At 34.2% G+C, this 17,823-nt stretch overlaps 1 protein-coding gene across 3 annotated transcripts; it reads left to right on the forward strand.

Annotated features, from left to right (window-relative positions):
• Window positions 1-2,077: 2,077 nt before the first annotated feature.
• Window positions 2,078-17,244, forward strand: FIP37 (FKBP12 interacting protein 37). 3 transcript variants are annotated; one of them, XM_022045147.2, is made up of 15 exons: window positions 2,185-2,323; window positions 3,408-3,455; window positions 3,546-3,597; window positions 3,690-3,751; window positions 10,096-10,163; window positions 10,247-10,283; window positions 10,360-10,447; window positions 10,603-10,667; window positions 10,756-10,833; window positions 11,341-11,388; window positions 12,137-12,190; window positions 12,921-13,082; window positions 14,593-14,662; window positions 15,576-15,631; window positions 16,811-17,244. In XM_022045147.2, the coding sequence occupies exons 2-15, from the start codon at window positions 3,429-3,431 to the stop codon at window positions 17,003-17,005; spliced, it is 1,062 nt and encodes a 353-aa protein (XP_021900839.1). In that variant the 5' UTR covers window positions 2,185-2,323; window positions 3,408-3,428; the 3' UTR covers window positions 17,006-17,244. The 3 variants fall into 3 exon arrangements, with proteins under 3 accessions (XP_088067041.1, XP_021900839.1, XP_021900840.1); XM_088210915.1 differs by lacking the exon at window positions 3,408-3,455 and having other exon boundaries at window positions 2,078-2,323; window positions 3,575-3,597; XM_022045148.2 differs by lacking the exons at window positions 14,593-14,662; window positions 15,576-15,631; window positions 16,811-17,244 and adding an exon at window positions 13,854-14,142.
• Window positions 17,245-17,823: the final 579 nt, after the last annotated feature.

The raw sequence follows: 17,823 nt of genomic DNA on the forward strand, positions 1-17,823 counted from the left end.
TTTGTTAAGAAAATGATATGCTAACACAGAAAATCAAATATATATCATACCAGATAATAGAAAAAATAAAATAAATCATGAAATGCACAGATTTTTCGTGTCATACTTCGCAAAGTCATTACAAACTTCCTTCTCTAAGGGCATATATAGATTTCCAACTACCCAAGTGGGATGACCAGATCAGAAACAGATACGACAATTTGTTTAAGCCCATTCCGGCTAGCCGAACTATGGTACGATCTATGACCACGGCTGTACTAACCATAGTGGTCCTAATAAATATCTATAGTCACAACATTACTTAGTCACGGGTGACCGTTACAGATAGTGCGATACTACTCTTGTCAGAGGGCACGTTGTCATCCACTGAGAGTGGTTCTCTTACATCTTTGCAGACCAGATAGGGGAGGGGAAACAGATACCCCGAAGGGTAAGGAGAACAGATACTCATCAGAGATAAAAAGTCTAATGAGACACTTGATATAATATACATGTCAATAAAGATCTATTTCGGACTATACAGGTTTCATTCTAATTTTTTTATACTTTTTACTGTTACCTATTACAGATTATATTTATTATATGCAAATTCATCTAGTATCTGCAATTCACATAGTATGCTTGAAAACCAGAACAATTCGACTCATCTAAATACAAAGGCATACAAAACAGGCAAAATAATAATCATATTAAATTCGTTTATCTAAAAATACTCTTTAAGATATCGAAAGTAATACTAGATTCCTTACTGAAATCTCGATAATTTTTTCTTCATCATTTTTCTTTCTTTCTCTTCTTCTCTCACTAATATACTATTTCTCTCTCTCTCTCTAAACCTTTGAAAAAATGGAAGAATAGAAGTGTGAAGAGAAAGGGAATGGGGAGAAAAATTGATAGAATTTCAGAACCGTTAGATTTACGCAAAGTGGCAAAATCTAATGAAGAGATAGGAGAAAAAGATGCTAAGTATGAGAAACAGAGGAGGTGGTGGCACGCCGCCCAAGGTAGCGGTAGCGCACTGCCCGAAGTGGCAGTGCCCGGCCGGCGGGCTGCAGGTGCACAGGCCTACTGCCATGTGCGGGCCTTGGTGTGCTGGGCACTGCATGCATAGGCCTACTGCGCGCAGGCCCCAAGCGCACAAGGCCTATCTGCACACATGCGCGCGTATAGTGCCCAGCACCCGCGTGGGCAAACTGCCCTCTCGCGGGATTTTTCCCGCGGGTAATTTTCCTTGTTTCACCGTTTTTCGATTTTTTTTCTAAATTTTTTTTAATTTAAAATAAAATAAAATTTAAATAAAAATAAATCAAAATTATAAATTACGAGAAATATTAAATAGTGTAAATTAATTAAGTTTAAAACGGCTAAAAATCCGAATAAATAGAGTTTTTAAATCATTTTAGCACAATGATGAACGTGATGTTATAAGATTAATCTACTTATTTAAAATACTTGGATAAATTAAAATGAATCTATGCATATAAGATTGTGAAAATCTGTAAATAAGTTTATAGGCTATGAATGATTTATTAAATAAACCATATAATCATAAAAAATACTATTCCTTTATGTTATATATTGACATAACTTATTTAAACATAATTTACTTAATTTTAAGATAAATATAAATAAATCTTAAATTTATAATATCTTATTAGAAACCTAAATACTCTAACTACGAGATTGAATTATTCGCTATCATAATTTGCTCATTTTATCATAACTTAAAACTCTTATTTACTTATAAATTTTAGTTTCTCTGGACGATGAAGATACAGTAATTTTAGAGATCAAATGGTCAAAATATTAAGATGAATTATTTGACAATATTTATTTTGTTTTCTTTTTTTTTTTAAACACTTGTTAAAACTTGAGAGAATTTATTCTAAAATTTATCTCTTCCATTCACATTAGAGTAGAGAACCAAGTAACATGAATGAGACATTTGTTTCGACCCGAAATTTACTATTTCCAATTTGCTCCGACCCGAAATTTTACATCATTAATAATTAACCTTAAAGTTTTATATATTTACAGATGTGCCACTATATATTTGTACGGATTAGGGTTTAAAGTTTTCAAATCCTGTCTTACTCGCCCAAACCCCACCCGTCCTCTCACTCAGGCAATCCTCCCCCGGATCCCTCACCCCTCTCACAGTCTTACTCAACAGGCTACATACACCTTGCGGGACCAACAGATCTTCCTTTGCTCGCAGATCTGCCTCTTCCTTAAATCCATTTCACACTTGCAGATTGCACGACACTCTGTCCATCAATAGCATCAAAGCTGTTTTATCCTCTATCCATCACAGGACCATCTGGTAATTTTTCTATCACAAGTTCTTAATATACTCTAGGTGTCAATCGGTGTTTAAATGCCAACCGACATTGTAGATAAGAATTTGGACGAAATGCTTGAATTATAATTGGTGGTCCTTGAACCCCTGGGTGTTTATGTTTTCAAATTTTGGCTGATTGATTGGCAATTCTCCAGCATTTTTATTTTGGATTTGTTGTTTTTCTTTTATATTTTCGGTCGAGGTCCTATTAATGGTTCTCGTCATTTGCGGAATACGTTCATTATTTTTTTCTTGATACTGTTGGAGAGGGATTAAACCGGAAAAGGGCTTGGATAGCTGGTGAGTTTAGATTATTTATTGACTATTATTTTTAATTTTGATGTATTTTTTCTCTGTTTCCACGATTTTTTTTTGTAAAGTAATGATAGTATGTTCTATGGCTTAAGTAGGATGCATAACGAAACCATACACATTAATTGGAGGAAATGAACAGATTATCAGTACTCATTATTGTGTCTAATATTCTTAGCTTATAAAAAGATCTTGTTTCTGTGAGATCCTTCATTTTTAAGTGATGTTTGGTGATTAGTAACTATTATAAAGTTATATCTAACCGTTTGGGTCAGGCAGTACCCCTCAAACTCTAAAAATTGGAGGTTAGAGGTCCGTTTCTTGCTCAGCGCAAGAGTATCATATATGTTACTCCATGCGGAAGAAAAAAAACCAGTATAAAGTTATTATACTTTCCTTGAAAATTAACTAAGAGTCTGCTATATAAATGTTACATAATTCAAAACTGTAGTTGCAAATGACAAATCAATTTGTATTAAAGATCTTATTTTATTAGATTTATTGTTTAATAAACGGGGGTTTGGCTGGCAGAGTGAGAGTGAGTATAAATGAGTTACGGGTCAGGTTGTTGGTGAATAGCCTTACCCGTGTGGCATGTAGAGGACTGTATACCGGCCACGTACCCGTGGCGGGTATTGGATAAGTGCTTTCCTGGCAATGGCAGTACGGGTGGGGATAGCTGTCCCATTCCCTCCACATGCCATGGACTTTTTCCCTACTTTGCCACTAATGTTTTGAACAATTCATATACTAGGTTTTTTTCATATCTTCCCAAATGGCTTCTCACACTCATCTGGATGATGTAAGTCCTTCAATCTCATCTTCAGATGCTTCTTTATATATGTTTGTTTTAGGGCTTTATTTTAGCTCACTAAATGCATGTCCTCTACAGGATGATGATTTTGGTGGTGATTTTGCCAGTACTCACAGTACAAGGCGTTCAGGTGGACAATTGATTTATTTTTTCTTAAATGTTGGTTTTTTTTTTGTTTTGAACTTCCTTTTAAAATTTGTTTTCATCTGTTGAAATTTTTAGGCAACAAAAGAGGATTTGGTGATCTCGAGGATGACGAGGATGATATCTTTGGATCGAAGAAGGTATCTTTTTCTTTCTAGTAGCTTCAACTTCATTCTTCTAAATGGAAAGCTCTAACTTCACATATTCTATGAAATTGAGTAATACCAAGACATTTTAAATGCTGAGCTGTTAATGGAAAGAGTGTATACTGAACTGGAGCACTTTAGTTCCATTGTTGTTTTAGCTGCATAATATTAGAATGCGATTTAGGATTACCTTGGAGATATTCGTTTGACAAGGAATTCATGATAATAAAGTGCGGTAGTTTTTTTAAAAAAACAATGTGGCTTACTTTACTGCTTTTAGGAGTTAATAATTTTTTTTTCCTTTAAAAGATTTGGTTTAGTGGGAAATAGAAATTGGATATTGTTATTACAAATTTTTGAGTCATAACTGGATGTAGTTCAGTCATCTGATTTGTGGTTGCAAGGGATGTTGAGAGAACTGGATCATCAAATATTGTTGTTAAGTGTTGTTTTCTTTACATTTTTATTTCTTTGAGTGGTTGTGCAGTATTACTGGAAGAAAAGAGGTTTTGTTGTGGGTTGGCTTTGGAATTCATAATGATGTGGGCTGGGAATGTGGAAGCTAATTCCATTTTGTTGTGATTCGAAGTGCCCATTTGCCATTGTTGGTTATGTTTATGACTGAGTAGAAGTGTTGTGAGAATTATTTTTGTAAAAGTGCCTTTGAGGTGACAATAATTAGTAAAGGTGCTCTTAGTGTTGGATGCTCAGATTGCCAACAATTGTGAGCTATGAAATTGATTATCACAAACAATTTAGATATATGCAAATGAATCCAATTGTGATATTTACTAAATTTGGCGTGGAAGGGTATTAGTGGTGGAAAGAAATTGGGTCTCATTCCTCTTTCTATATTTTGGATGGTGTAGAAAGAAAGAAACAAGAGAAAAACTATACTTCTTATTCCTTTATGATCTTTTGGGTGGTATAGAAAGAGAGAAATAGGAGAGCATTCAAGGGGCTTGTCAGTAAAATGTATAAAACTAGGGGATGGTTACACTTTTTTGGGTCTCTAATTTTGGGAGGGAGATAACATTTATAGAATAGATGATTTTGAGAATGTCATGAATTTACTCACCAACATGTAAATATATATATGGGTGACACCCCTTTGGTGTCTTTTTATTTATATATTGGTTATACTTTTTCTCTTGGAAAAAAGAAAGAAAGAAACAATAGAGCTTTTAAAGAGGTAAAAGATAATTTTGATAGGGTTAGAGATAGATGGTTGTAGATCCTGGTATTTTTGGTTTTTGGTTATCATCTTTATTCTATGGTTGATTTTGTGGAACTTATTGGTATCCTGATTGATATTTTAATATTTTTGTACTAGGGTTGACACCTCCTGGGTGCTTGTATAGTAATTATATATATCATACTTTTTATTTTTTTAAAAAAGATATTTACTAAGTTCCTTTTGTGGAAAGGCAAATTTTGTTTCAGATTTTGAGTAACCATATTCTTTTAGGTGTTTTGCCAAACTCGTCACTTTATTTGTAATAAAAGCACAGTAAGAAGTATGGAAAACTGACTTTTTCTTGGTGCTGGGTGCCTATGTGGCCTGTATTTCTGCTTCTGCTTTTGCTGTTAGAAGGCAGAAGTCTGACCAAACTCCAAAAGACAGAATTATTTGTTAGTAAAAAAACATAATTGTTTTTGACTTTTGATATAAGTGAAATGGAAAAAGAGAAATAGATATTTGTAAAATATAACTTGTGGTTGAGTATGTGAATGATAGCGATTGTATTTATTAATTTTATGTTTTATTTATTTATTAGTTTACTATTATTTTAAAAAAATTATTAGTTTACTAGTTGTAGAATAAGATTAAAATAATAATATAATAGTAATCTGTTATTGGTAATTTTATATTTGTTATAAATTATGTAAACAATTTTTTATTTAAAAATTCAGTAATGATAATCTAAAATTAATATCTTGAAAGCCAAATAAAATAATTAAATTAAGATAAATATTCTAGAATAGTTTAAATTAGTAGAATAATTTTTAAAGAAAAAGATTCAATATTACTTGAGTAATTATAAAATTATTATTTTTATTTTTTTTGAAATAAAAAATTATTACTTTTATTACTATGCATTTTTTTATCATTTTAATATTTATTATTAATTTTATAACATAATTAATTAAATATAATCCTATATTTTATACTAAAAACACTTTTTAATGTAAGTTTACTGTTTTGACCTTAAAGCAGCTTTTGCTTGGAAGTTATTTTCAGAACACTTTTAACATAAGTACAAGCTGGCCAAATGGATTGTAAGTGGATGGCTCTGCTTGTTGGCTGCCTATAAGTTTTTAGCTATCTGTTCAAATTTACCTGTTTGGTAATGTAATATGTAGGGTGGTTATTATATTGCCAACAGGTTGCTCTAAGAATACCAGTAATTTTGTCTTAGAAGCTGGATTCAGAAATCAAAATTTCTTACAAGGAAGGGCCAAAGTTGGTGAAGCTTATTCTGAAAGGTGCTAAGGTTTTCTGTACATTAAAGATGGGTATTCTCTATATGGTGATATTCATATGAATGATGACTCAACTTCTGGCATTGAGTTTGAACAGCATTGTTCTTTAGCTGGAAAAGAAGCGGGTTGGTTATTATTTTTTGGAGATGATTCAACTTCTGAAGTCAACCAAAGCTTGCTTCTGAGTGAATTACATGATGAATATGAAAAGTAGGATTTTTTATTGATGATACGAAGGATGACAATATGTTATAATGTGGGAGTGACTTCTCCTTGAAAGGGAAGGAGTGGGCGATTGTTCTGGGACAGCAAAATAAGGGGGTAAATAAAATTTTTAGTTCCATTTTTCTAGATATTAGCAAAGATAGGCTCAGTATGTTGGTGACTGTATGATGATGTTGGTACTAAGGATTCCATACTAGATGCAGGAAAATCGAATCTTTTGGTCTATTTGAGAAGATCCGAAAGGAAGAAGTTATTCCTATTTTGCTATTACACATGACTAAAGGAAATAAAGATTGTAAATCTCTTGATCCTTTGGCGTTAAAGTTGGCTAGTTCTTTAGGCAAAAATGCAATGTGGGTTTTTTCACGATAGGGAGAAGAAAGGGGAAAAGAAATTTCAGTGATTAGCATCTATTTGAACTATGATGAATGCAAAGGTTATAGAGGGAAAAATTGTTTTGGAAAAATCTTCCGTTCCCTCAAAAGTCAAGGTTTTCTCATAGACTGCCATCCATAGAAGCTCAATATGAACGATATGCTCTACATCCATCAACCTCATTGAGCTTTTGTCTTTAGCCATAAGTGTGATGTGTTTTCACAGCAGGAGAAATGCATCCCCGCTTATTCCTAGACTGTGAAACACCATGAAAGTTTTGGACAGAATTGATGAAGGTACTTGGAATATATTGGATGGCCCCTCTCTTGCTGGAGATCTTTGTGAGCTGTCATTTATTAGGGGAGGGGGTAATTCAGGAGGCTAGGCCACTCTGAAGATGGGCTGTTTTTGCTGGGATATGGAGTATTTGGCTTGTGAGGACCTGCAGAATATTTAATGAGTGGGCTGTGTCTACTCTACCACTACTATCTATGAGCTTCATTAGAGGTTTCATGATTTTAACAGAATTGGGGCTTTTGTCAAATCTATTAACACAACTTTCTTGGTTATTATCCCAAAGATTGCTGGAGCTCGTAATATAAAAGATTTTAGACCGATTAACCTGGTGGGTAGTATTTATAAACTGATCTCTAAAGTTCTAGCTAAAAAAATGTCCAAGGTTTTGGGCAAGATTATTGGGGAGAACTATAATGCATTTGTGGAAGGAAGACAAATCCTTGATGCTGTTATGGTGGCTAATGAGGTAGTTGATGGTATGATGGGACAGAAAAAAGAAGGTATCATTTGTAAAATTGATATGGAGAAGGCTTATGATCATGTTTGTTGGGATTTTGTTATTTATATGCTTGAGAGGATGAGTTATGGGTGTAAATGGAGGAAATGGATAAAGAATTGTATATTTACGATCTGTTTTGCTGTGTCTGTGTATGGTGGTCCTTCGTCTTTCTTCAGGGTGTCGAGTGGCATTCGCCAAGGGGACCCTCTGGCATCTCTTCTTTTTCTTACTGTTATGGAAGCTTTTAGCAGGCTGATGGAGAGAGCTGGAGAGCTTGATCTGGTGAGAGGCATATCGCTGTTCTAGGGTGAAGGTTTCTCATTTATTTTTTGCCGACGATGCACTCATCTTTTGTGAACCGGACTTATCCTCTTTGCTTCATTTGAGATGTATTTTAATATGTTTTCAAATAGTATCCGGACTGAGAATCAATATGAGAAAGATGGAAATGGTTAGGATGGGGGATAGGCACAATGAGTTGGAGATGGCTAGGGTGCTGGGCTGTAAAATCATTTCGCTGCCCATCAAATATATTGGAATTTCCCTTGGGGCGAAATTTAAAGATGTTAGGACTTGGAACCCGATTGTGGAGTTGGTTGCGAGGAGGCTTGCGGGTTGGAAGAGGATTTTTTTATCTAAAAGGGGGAGGCTTACCTTAATCAAGAGTACTTTAGGTAATCTCCCAATCTACTATCTTTTTATATTAACTATTCCGGTTAGCATTGCTTCAAAGCTTGAAAGGATCTAATGTAGATTCCTTTGAGGTGATGATGATGGTTGTAGAAAATATCATTTGGTAAGATGGGAGGAGGTGAAGAAACCTATGGATAGGGGCGGGCTTGGACATAGATCCATTGTGGGTTTGAATGTTGCACTTCATGGGAAATGGCTATGGAGGTATTGTAATGAGAATGACAAACTTTGGAGGAATGTGGTGGACGTGAGATGGGGGGATTGGGAGCGGGATGGCGGGAAAAGAGGGAAATACAAACCGCATGGGATGAATTTATGGAAGAAAATCAGTAGGGAAGGTAGTAGTTTTCGAGATTGCATAGGATGGAAGGTGGGGAATGGAGAAAGATTGAGGTTCTGGCAGGATGAATGGGCAAGGACTTTCAAAATGAAAACATATTCCCTAATATCTACAATATTGCTAGTGAGAGGGACATTACAGTGGATAAAGTGTATGAGAATGTTGATTGTGGAAGGGGGTGGAGTGTACAGGTTAGAAGGAACTTGCAGGATTGGGAAGTTGATGAATATTGTAATTTACTCAATGTGCTGACAAAAATTAACATGGATAATCAGAAGGATAGGAGGATATGGAAGTTGGATGAGAAGAATGGATTTTCGGTGAGGTCTTATTACAATTTTATAACCAAAGAGGACAACAGGAATAATATGACAGCCCCATTTAGACAAATCTGAAAAATTGCAGGCCCCCCTAGGATGACTTTTTTTGCTTGGGAAGTCTCAAGAGGAGTATTTTGACTATTCACATGTTAAAGAGGCGGGGAAACATCCTTGTTAATCGATGTTTCTTATGCAAGAATGATGAGGAGACATGTGACCACATCTTATTATTTTGCCCGGTTACTCATAGCTTATGGATGTCGGTGTTCGGGTTGATGGGAATGAGATGGGTTCGGATAATGTAAGTAAAGAATTATGAACTTAGGCTGGTATTTGTAAAAAAAAAAACGTTTATTTTTTATTTCAGTTACCATTTTTTAGGTTGTGGAAGGAAAGGAATGTTAGAGCTTTTGAGGGAATAAAAATGGATTTTTTAAACATTAAGAATAGATGGTTTCATACTTTTGGATCCACTTTGCTGGGTCATGACATATTAGATTGGGAAGACTTGGGGTGCATCATTGACCATCTAATTGATATGTAACTACTATGTAATTGGGTGGTACTCCTTTAATACCTTTTGTGAATAATAATGCTTTCATCTTTAAAAAAAAATCAGCATTCTTATCCTCTAATCTTTTGCCACATGTATCATTCCTTTATTTATGTAGCTCTTGTTGCTTTTATGAATTGATCTATCTTTTTGATATCTTTCTTTTTTCTTCTGCATCTGTCAACAACTTTTATATTGCCCCCTCAAACTTGTGAACAACAATCACATTATCACACATAGTATAGCATTTCAGTGGTTTCAGTGTTTTGAAGGTATTGTTTTAACTGAATTTATTATCAGGCATAGCTCATTTGTTATTCATTATTAGCTAATTTCACCACACCTGTCACACTGAACCTGAAGCATTGGATCGTATATTTAGCTTCTTGTTTGATGTAAGACTTTCATAATACAGATTAATATTCTTCTTTTTCTTCATCTTCTTCTTCAATAGAGGAGTTTGTGAGGCGAAATCTTAGATATTCCATCTGATGGTATCGCTGGTAAATTCCATATCTGAATATCTTATTTACATTCTTGTACATGTTGCAGGGTCGTTCAAAAGTAGAAGAAACTGCTCCTGGTGTTGCAACTGGAATGATTTTGTCTCTTCGTGAAAGGTATTATATGATCTATCAAATTTCATGGTTAGTTTTCTTCAAGCTTGCTTTGGCTACTTATTCTCTATAATTTTCTTTTGCAGCCTTCAGAAATGCAAGGATGCCCTTGCGTCATGCCAGGTAGGTTTATCTGTTTGTTGATATGATATTTAGATACATCTGCCAGATCTTTAGCCCTCATATAACTTGTCTTTAGGAGGAACTTGAAGCTGCAAAACAAGAGATTCAAAAGTGGCATTCTTCATTTCAGAACGAAGTCTTCATACCAGTTGGAACATCTCCTGGTTGATCTTTCCTGGATTGTTTATCTTTTTGTTTATTATGTCGCAAGTGTTGTGATGTTTCATCTTGTGGTTTTAGTGCTAATATTGTCGTCCAAGTTTTGTTTTAAGTACGTTATATTTGCTTTTTTCTAAATTTCTATTTGTGCTTTTTGTAGAGCCTAAATTAGTGATTAACTATATTCAAATGCTGAAATCCTCTGAGAAGTCCTTAAAAGAACAGGTTAGCATAAATACTGTAAATACATCTGTGTCTTGAGAGTTTATCATTCAACTTGTAGAATATCATTATAATTTTCTTTTATTCTCAGCTAGAAATAGCAAAGAGGAAAGAGGCTTCATGCATCGTACAATATGCAAAAAGGGAGCAGGAGATGGCTGAGTTGAAGGTGAGACCTTTTTTCATGGGTGGCATGCCTTTTCCACAGAAATGGAATGTTGTGTTTTCTCTCCTTATCTGGAACTCCCAAGAGGGCATAAAGTTCTGTTTTTTACTTCAGTTACTAGTTATTGGTTATGATTTTGGGAAGTGATTCCTTCAGAAGGTGCAAAGAGAACAGGGAATGAGAGTAGCAATAAAAATGGAAAATCTAGTCTGCAGCAACTAATGATCTAAACAAGCATCATACTAGGCACTGAGAAACAGTGGTGATGGCAATAACTTTCTTGAAAGTTGTAGGGTTTCCAATGATCTCCAGGATGATTGGAGAGTGTTAGAGATTTAATCATTTTTATCTTCTTAATGAAAATGTTAATCTATTTTCTCTCTGTATAAAAAATGCTGATTGTTTTTTCCTTTTCCAGAGAAGGGCTTATTTTATGCATCTTTCTTATTGTTTTATTTGCTTACATTTTTCTCATATGCCTAAAAACAATGAGCACTTTTGAGTTTCCAGTCAGCAGTGCGGGATCTGAAAGCACAATTAAAGCCGCCATCAATGCAGGTATTATGCAAGTGTCTCTTTATAGTTTTCTTTTTTGATGGATATTTGGTACCGGGGCATATAATATTCCAGAATTGAGAACTTAGCAGCCTGTGAAACATATTGTATAAATCATGTTATCTTTGCTCCTATGCTTTCCTCATTTAAATGATTTTCTGTTATTGATGTCTTTTCTCACTAAGACTAGCTTATCTTACATCCTTATTATTTTCTTTTGCCAAGTATTTCATCTTTTTCCTGTGAAATACTTTTCCCTGTTCTGGTCACGAAGTGGACATTATAAAGAACCCAAATAAAGGATCTAGGTATGAATTGATAAATTTTCAAAAAGTCCAAGAGAGATTCTTTCATATGTATATGGGGCAAGACACCTATAGTAACTAGGATGTATTCTTGTGTCTGAAAATTTGCATTTCAGCCTGTTAATCCTCTTGAACCCAGATTCTTCAAGTTTTTCCGTTATTTGTATCAATGAATTACGAGAACAATGTCAATATGTCCAGTTGCTTGAATTTGGAAATGCTCTTTTTTTTTGCCCACCCTTGTTTGTCATATAAAACTTCATGACTGGCACTCATTCATTTTTAATTGGTAGGTGGCCGTTCTTTTTTTTGAAATAAACTCTTTGGTTAAAATGTTGCTTGGAACGATATCTACTTTCTATTAGAACATTTGTCTTACAAAATAAATTCCTTTTTTTAAGAAGTATTTCTAGTGGCTCAGTTTTATGTTGGACTTAAATTGACAGGCAAGGAGGCTGCTACTGGATCCAGCCATTCATGAAGAATTTACACGCTTAAAGGTTTGTATAGGCAACTTATGTTTTTTTTGAAAAGTATATTAAGCTTGTATCTGAAGACAGTTTCTGTGAAGTGCTTAATGCTTTAAAATTGGATTTAGTATAACAATTCTATTAGTTTGAGCTGTCATTCGAATGTGGGAAAATTTCCTGGTGAGATGCTTTGAACATTGGGGATTTTCTCTCCGTTTATATTTTTATTATAACAGAAACTTTTTGAACTAAAAGATTAGATGTTACCTAAACTCATTTAGGAAGAAAATAGTCCAGAGATTGATGAAAGGAACCGAATAAATACAGAATCGTTGTGATCCTTTCCTTCCATGAATTGTTCTCTATGCTAATTTCAACTTGTAGTCACAACTGGGAGTTTCTTTTGTGAAGAAAGCTCATTTAAACTCCAGTAAATGTACAATAATGAAATCCTTGTTGGTGCCTGATGCTTCGTGTTTTGTTTACTTTCTTTAGTTGAAGAAATTGGTAAAGTAGCCTTTATGCTGACATAGTATTTGAAAATTTAACTTTCAACCTTATCATGGCCAGCTTTATAACAGGTGTTCCTTTTTGTACTTTTACAATCTCTTAGGCTTTTGTTTTAATATTGTAGTTTATACTTTTAGTTCTGTTACTCTAGACTCTATGATGGTGGGTGGCCAATGAACATATACTGTTCACATATAGTCTTTGCTTATTTAGGTGTTTCTTTATGGTTCCTTTGGTGCCACATTTACAGAATTTAGTCGAGGAGAAGGACAAAAAGGTTAAGGAACTGCAGGATAACATAGCTGCTGTTAGTTTTACTCCACAAAGCAAGATGGGAAAGATGCTTATGGCAAAGTGCAGAACATTGCAGGAGGAAAATGAGGAGATTGGAAATCAAGCTGCTGAAGGGAAGGTATGCAACCATGTTTTGCTTTCTTTGTCTATTTTGCATGTGATTGTGCCGTATTTCTTCTATGTTGTATTAATGTGTTCCTTGGCTGTGTTAATGGAATGAATCAATATCTTCCTATAATGTTGTCAGACTACTGTAATTTGTTTATGAGAAAAATAATTATTTGCAGTACACAAAGTGAACACTGTTGCCTGAATTCAGGGTCATTATTGGGGAAAAGGATAAATTTTTTGTGTGGAATTTATTTGAAAATCTTAATACAAATTGTATTTAATTCAAACATGAAAAATGTGAAAAATTTAATCCACTATAAGTGGAATTGAAATGACACAATATCAAATTCTATCAATATTATGAAATTTGGAAAGAATTTGGGTGGTATAAAAAAATGAAGTTGGTTCATTTGTCTGGTTTTTGCTTTGATTGAAACCATTCTATGTATATACTAAATGGAAATGGCTTCACAGAGTTAAAATCTCCTAGTAATTCCACAAAAAATTCATTTGTTCCAAACATACCCCTCGAAGAGTATGATACCGTTAGTATGAGATCAAATCAATTTTTTGGTTCAGTTTTGTGATGAGTGGGACTCAACCAACCTAGCTATAATTGGTGGAGTTGTGATACTTAGAGCAGCAATTCCCTAGTCTTTGTCCTCTTGCTTGTGATGATGGAGTCTTTTTCCAGATCTCTTGTTAACAGTGTTTGGGTAGGAGATTAATCAAGAATCTCAATGAGTGGGTGATCATCGACTACATTAACTTGTTGCAGGTTCTTCCCAATATACAACCAAATGATGTTGTGGATGAGTCTGGAAGCTTAACCTTAAAGGGCTTCTGCACTTGGTTAAAAATGAGGGAGCTGGCTAGGAGTTCCCTTAAGAGCATATTAGGGAAATTGGTGCCTCATTTAAGGTGGCTTTTTTTATTGTTTGGAAAGCAGTAAGGGAATGCATACGACCTTGTCGAAAGGTGGAAAATTGTGGTAAATTGGTGCTGTTTGTGTAAAAAAAGCAGTAGAGCTTGCAACCACATCATTCTTTGGTGACCTTTCTTATTGCTTTATCTTAACAATCTTATTTAAAAAAAAAACATTGCTTTATCTTAACAATTGAGTTTGGAGAGGCATCGATAGGGATAAATGCTCCAACAAGACTTTAGGCCTCAGCCTCTTGACTGCTTTCACATCGTTGGAACGAAAGAGATAAGAGAACTCTTGTGTATAGAGTTACTTTTACAGATTTGAAGATTTATGGTTTCAGACCCCAGACTTTTGATTAAGAACCATCCCTTTTTTCATTCATACGAGGATCTAGGGACCTTATTGATTTTCTGATAGACTTGTAAATATCTGTATGCAGGTTGCATTCCTGTAGTGCTTATTTATACTAATTACTTTTTTACTCAAAAAAGAAGTCAAATCAATAAATTTCTTCTAATTATAGGAGATCATATTTGCTAATTTCTAAAGGTATTAACTTTTTCTACTTTGAATATTTGTTGGTTTGCAGATGCACGAATTATCCATGAAGCTTGCTGTACAAAAATCTCAAAATGCAGAGCTTAGGAATCAATTTGAGGGTTAGTAATGTGTAAACTTTATGATTGTTGTACACATTGGCTAATGAACTTCTATGGTTATTATTTTCACTCTTGAAAATAAGTATCTCAACAAGGCCCCAACAGGTGCTGCCCATGTACAAAAGAATGGTTACAAGTGCATCAAAGCACAAATGTACGGTGTAGATGTGATAAATTCTTCCTACCAAAGGGTGTTGGAGTCCAAAGAATTGACAAATGAATAAGGGAGATCAACTTCTTACGGCCACTACTAGACTTAATGCCCCCCTATACCTACCGGTTAATTTGCTTCTGAACTCCCAATGACATTCTTGGACTTTATTTGGTAGAGCTTAACTACTTGGCTTAAGTTCTAACCTGTCCTAGTTATCACCCCAGCCACCAATATATGTTGCCGACAACCACCAAGGAAAACTAAGTTATTGAAGTTGTAACCAAAGGAGCATCCTGGACATAATTGCAGCAGTGATGGGCAATTTGTTCTGTCATATAGTGGAGGTTGTGCGTCTAACTTGTTCCCTCTGTAGGAATTTCTATGGTCATTGGGTAGTCGATGCATGGATAGTGAGACTGGTCGCACTGCCAGTGACCATGCAACCTGAGTGGTTACACAACAGAAGTGGTTGAACCTTTTTATTTAAGCCAAGTTAACTGTGACAATTGACAATTTTTAAAATCATTTAAAATTATTTTTACATATTAGTTTGTTTTGCTTTTGTATTATAAAATATTATTTTTCAAAATAAAAAGTATCTGTTTTATTTTCTACCCTAATACTCACTCAATGCATACTTTAACATACATGGTGATTAGACAATAACTGCCATTTTGCACTATATGATGAAATATTGTTTTACCCAAGGTTAAACATCAGTTCATGTTATTCTTATTCTTTTCTTGCTGTTGCATGCAGGGCTTTGCAAACAGATGGACAGTTTGACTAATGATGTGGAAAGATCAAATGAATTGGTTTGCATCTTTCCTTATCCTTTGTGTCTGCTTAATTTCTAAGAATGAAGCCTATTGCAAGAAACCATGCTGTTCAATGTTCTGTTTGCATAATTTTTAAGGAGAAACTAAGGCTCTGTTGGAACAAATCAATAAATTTTGTAGAATTCACTTGGAAGTCTGTACTTGTTTAACTAGGAGGTGATGATGAAAATCCCATATAGAATGATAAAGTTGACCTGGAGAATTTCAAATGGAATTGGGGAAAAGATTTTCTAAATTCCATCAAATTTTACAGAAGTTTGAAATGTATTAATCTGATTTCACTTTAAATTTCCTCGGAATTTCAATTTTATGTTTTCTAATAAAATTTCCTCCTAGATGAACAAACTTTAAATTTGTAATTGTTCTAATAAGACTTCTAATTTGTTCCGAAATAATCTAAACGAGAGGTCAGTATTGCACCTTGTTGGCTTGTTGCAATGACTGATTAATCGTATTCTCTTTTTTTCATAATTTTTATGGTGTCCACAACTATGTCATTGTTTAATGGTTATTTTTTTCTACTTGATATTAAATCAATGAGATTCTTAAAACTGTTAAATGCTTTGTCAATGGAGATAGTTCTTTTCTATTGGTAGTTGTAGATCAGTAAAATGTTCTTAAGTGTTATTTTTTTTAGTTAAAGGTTAAAGAATAATTTGCTCGGTACTCATTTCGTGGATCCTTCATGTTAGAAACTCTTAAGAGGATCAAATATAAAACATTTTTGGACAGGAATGAATTTGAAACTGATTTCCATATTGGACAAAACTTAGATTAGAGTAGAAAGGGCTCAATGGCTTAACTCTTATTTTATTCATGGACTGTATTTTCTTATGATATTACTGATATGAAGAATTTAATAATAATTTTCTTCTTTGATTCATAATCAATTACATGCTTTGGAAATAGTTTAGTGTTCTTAGTTTAGGTTGGACTTCTAAATTCACGTAGTTTGAAGTGAAGAGAGGAAATATCATTTTCATTTTAACCATATATGGTTTCTATTCTATTTTTGTTTGTTTTCCATGAATTTAGCATTTCTTGCAATGATGTTTCTGTAACTTAGCATTTCAAATAGAACAATTATTGTCTGTTTTTTTTTTTTTTTTCAATTTAGTTATGAAGTAAGACAAGAACTAAATCATCTCTTTGCAGGTTCTTATGTTGCAGGAAAAACTGGAAGGGAAGGATCTTGAGGTTCAGCGGCTGAAACATGAGTTACAACTGAGAAGTCTGGCTGAAGAGGAAAAAGTCAATTTAGCTGATCAAATGGATTTAACTCCTGATAAGAAAGTTGTTGATGAAGTGGTTACAACTGATGAAGTTGTAAAAGAATTCAGCGAAGCTTGAAACTAAATATTCAACTAGACAAAATTTGTAGGATGCATCATTTTATTTTTACCTCTTTGTTGGTTATGTAATGTACATTATTTCTTTTACTCTTTTTAATTTGTTAATAAGCTAGCTTTAAAACTCTGAATAGTTCTGTTGTTAGATTGTGTAACTCTCTGGCGGGTCATAATCAGGGTATCCTGCATATGCAACATACAGATACCATATACTGCTTCTATGTAATTGTTTTTATATCACACAGTAATTTCTTCCTGTACTCTTGGAAGGTTAATCTTCTTCCAAGGAAGCACCAAACAGAGCGAACTCATCCAATTTCGACTTAGATGCAGACTCCCTTGCTAACAGCCGAGGTTTGACTTCATCCATTTCCCAGTTTCCTACTCATCCCTGTTTGAATTGAACCTGCCCAATCACGATTAGCTATGGAAACAGGTGTTAAAGTTGCTTGGATGTTTGTTTGTTCAACATTTTTGCTTAGGCCTTGGGTATTAAAATTTCATCATCCGTCTGCATGGCTCCGATATTCTCTCTTTGTCTCTTGGCCCGGCAAAATCTCTCCCTAATTGATAAAATTCAATTTTTATTATTTCATGGGAATTATCCGTTCAACCTACAAAAGCTGGCCATGCATTTTAATTGTTGAAAAGTGAAATTTTCATGCAAAGGTGAAGTTTATTCATACCCGATGTAGTTGTTTAGGACGCTGGAGAAAGCTAGTTATTTGTTTTGTATCACTTTGTATTGATTGGTTTTCTAGTTTGAGTTTTCTATTTTTTGTGCAGATTAGCCACTTTTTATACAATCCAGCTTCTCTT

This window comes from Carica papaya, chromosome 9 (assembly GCF_054855325.1).
Source record: "Carica papaya isolate Zhongbai chromosome 9, ASM5485532v1, whole genome shotgun sequence".
Classification (NCBI taxonomy): domain Eukaryota; kingdom Viridiplantae; phylum Streptophyta; class Magnoliopsida; order Brassicales; family Caricaceae; genus Carica; species Carica papaya.

Bases quoted from the DNA above. Each gene is read 5' to 3' on its own strand.
- FIP37 (XM_022045147.2), top strand. From the start codon at position 3,429: ATGGCTTCTCACACTCATCTGGATGAT. The intron at 10,164-10,246 runs GTATTATATGAT...TTTCTTTTGCAG, and splicing joins ATTTTGTCTCTTCGTGAAAG to CCTTCAGAAATGCAAGGATG. The intron at 13,083-14,592 runs GTATGCAACCAT...GTTGGTTTGCAG, and splicing joins ATCAAGCTGCTGAAGGGAAG to ATGCACGAATTATCCATGAA.